The sequence below is a fragment of the Notothenia coriiceps genome, unplaced genomic scaffold (assembly GCF_000735185.1).
Source record: "Notothenia coriiceps isolate Sejong01 unplaced genomic scaffold, NC01 NC01_scaffold00016820, whole genome shotgun sequence".
Lineage (NCBI taxonomy): Eukaryota > Metazoa > Chordata > Actinopteri > Perciformes > Nototheniidae > Notothenia > Notothenia coriiceps.
Genome location: NW_011349521.1, coordinates 42,585 through 44,693, shown reverse-complemented (window position 1 = coordinate 44,693; position 2,109 = coordinate 42,585). Strand labels below are relative to the sequence as shown.

The following is a 2,109-nucleotide window of genomic DNA, read 5'->3' as shown; positions in this document are numbered from 1 at the left end:
GCCATCTGGAACTATTTTGGATACAAAAAGGTTCTTCTCTTCTTCATTCACAGATGAACCCCCTTATTTGAGGGTAAGCAACATGCATTATCATGACATGTTAGATCATGACTTAAGGTACGATGAGTCAACCAGTTAAGATCCAGACGTCCGTGACTAAAATCCTTCATCCGGTTAAATATAGTTAAAAGAAACGCAATATATATCGCAGGGGGAAAAAATATCGCAATGTCAGTTTTTTTCAATATCGTGCAGAGCTAATTTAAATATCGTTTTAAAATTGCAATATTAACATTATGAATGAAACATAGAAAGTGTTCAATGGAGTTTGAACAAATCTATACAGTCATCTATTCAATGAGGAAATATTTTCAAATCAGTTATATCTTTACCAATTGTGTAAAATGAATATACACTTTGATCCCCTCTTGTTTTTGTACTTTAATTTAGTATCTTCTGCTTCCGTTCCTTACACAACTATAAAACAAAGGGGGGGGGGGTTGTGTGAAGCTGACAGCTGGTGATGTTCAGAGCAGCCGACAAATTGACCGCTGTCTCAGTCAGTACTTCTCACTTGTTACTGTCAATTGGGCATCATACACTAACAGACGCAAGGTATATCTGGAGTCATCAGCACTCCTGTTGCCTAGCAGCACCACCAGTTGCAGATAGGAGAATGGGTTAAAAATATAATGCAGTGAACGGCATCAAGCCGGCGAGGCGTGCTCCAAATTCTGATATTTACGCAAGCAAAGGAATGTGCCGGTGGCCTTTACATAAGATAAGACGGGTTATGGTCGCATTGGCCGGTTGTAAGTATTTAAACTCATTAGGTACGTGTCATTTGCTCGACGCAGAAACAAGACTCACGTTGTCACGCTGGTGGCTGACAGATGTTCTTCCTGTCTCTCTTTCCGTCTGTAGGCAAGAACTGGGATTTCACTGCTGCCCTCAGTGACTTTGAACAGCTACGACAGGTGCATGCTGGGAACCTGATGTATTCATTCACAGAGGACAGGACGTATCTGCAACCCGAAAAGGAGATGGCCAGGGTAGGGCGGCCAATACTCCACCGCCAGGATGAGGTGGTGCAAGGTGAGTCAAATGAGATTTCTTTTAAGTAGTAGTATTTAAGGATTCAAGGCTTTTATTGTCATACGTACATAGCTACAGTGTAGTTATGTCGATGAAAGTCTTAGGTCACAGTGCAACACAGTAAAACGGATAAAATAGTGCAAGTAAATACAATAAAATAGAACCAGTTTTAAAGTGCTGAGGTCAGTAAGGAATGTTGAAGGAGGGTGCACGCTGGTATAACGCGACAAAAGCAAGCTCAGAAAATCATCACAATGTTAAAAAGTTACTTTCTGACTTTTAATGGTTAAACATTTGAACACTTTGTGAGTATTTGTGCAACAACATGGCCAACTGCTCCACTTGCTTAGAGCACTTCACATTGATTTAATCAGCAGACAAGAGGTGGTGCATTTTTAAAGAGCAGAACCAATTAAAAGCAACAATGAAAGATTTTAGCGCATGTAGTAGCCATATGTTAAAATGTATATTTGAATATTATAATCCTTTGTTATTAGTGCTATCACATCATTTATTTGAACCAGCCGTGTGAAATTGACGGCATAGACGACCGCAGCTGTACGTGATTACGAGACGTTATAGCCAACGGCAGCTGCTGGTGATTGGGGTGTGAGAAGGAGAAAGAAGCACAGAGCAACATAGTTTTTTGACCTGAGAGAATATGTGTTTGTATTTGATACCTTTTGTGTAAGTAAAAAACAAACTATCCTGAGACTTATTTTGTCCGAGTCAAGCTTATTTGCTATGAGCCGAATTTTGGATTACTGGAACTACATTTGTCAAAAAAACTACTGGAGAAATACCTTTATTATTATTAATACCTTATTCCAAGGCCACAAGTGAAAAATACTGAGCTCTTCCCCGTGAACAAAGTCAAAAACAAACAAGGATCCCACTAAGACTAACAGGAAAAAACGAACCTAAATGCATACAGGACTAATCAAAGACTAATCAAAGAAACAAGACACAGGTGAGGAGGGGGGAGAAAACACAGGGGCACCAGGTGAACACAAT

General features: G+C 39.8%; 1 protein-coding gene across 3 annotated transcripts in view; it reads left to right on the top strand.

The window, feature by feature from the left end:
* Positions 1-2,109, top strand: part of otud7b (OTU deubiquitinase 7B) — a 46,972-nt gene that overhangs the window by 29,500 nt on the left and 15,363 nt on the right. For all 3 annotated transcript variants that reach the window (XM_010776197.1, XM_010776196.1, XM_010776195.1), the window contains exon 3: positions 925-1,095. In XM_010776197.1, the coding sequence (XP_010774499.1) occupies positions 925-1,095 (171 nt within the window). The remainder of the gene's footprint in view (positions 1-924; positions 1,096-2,109) is intronic.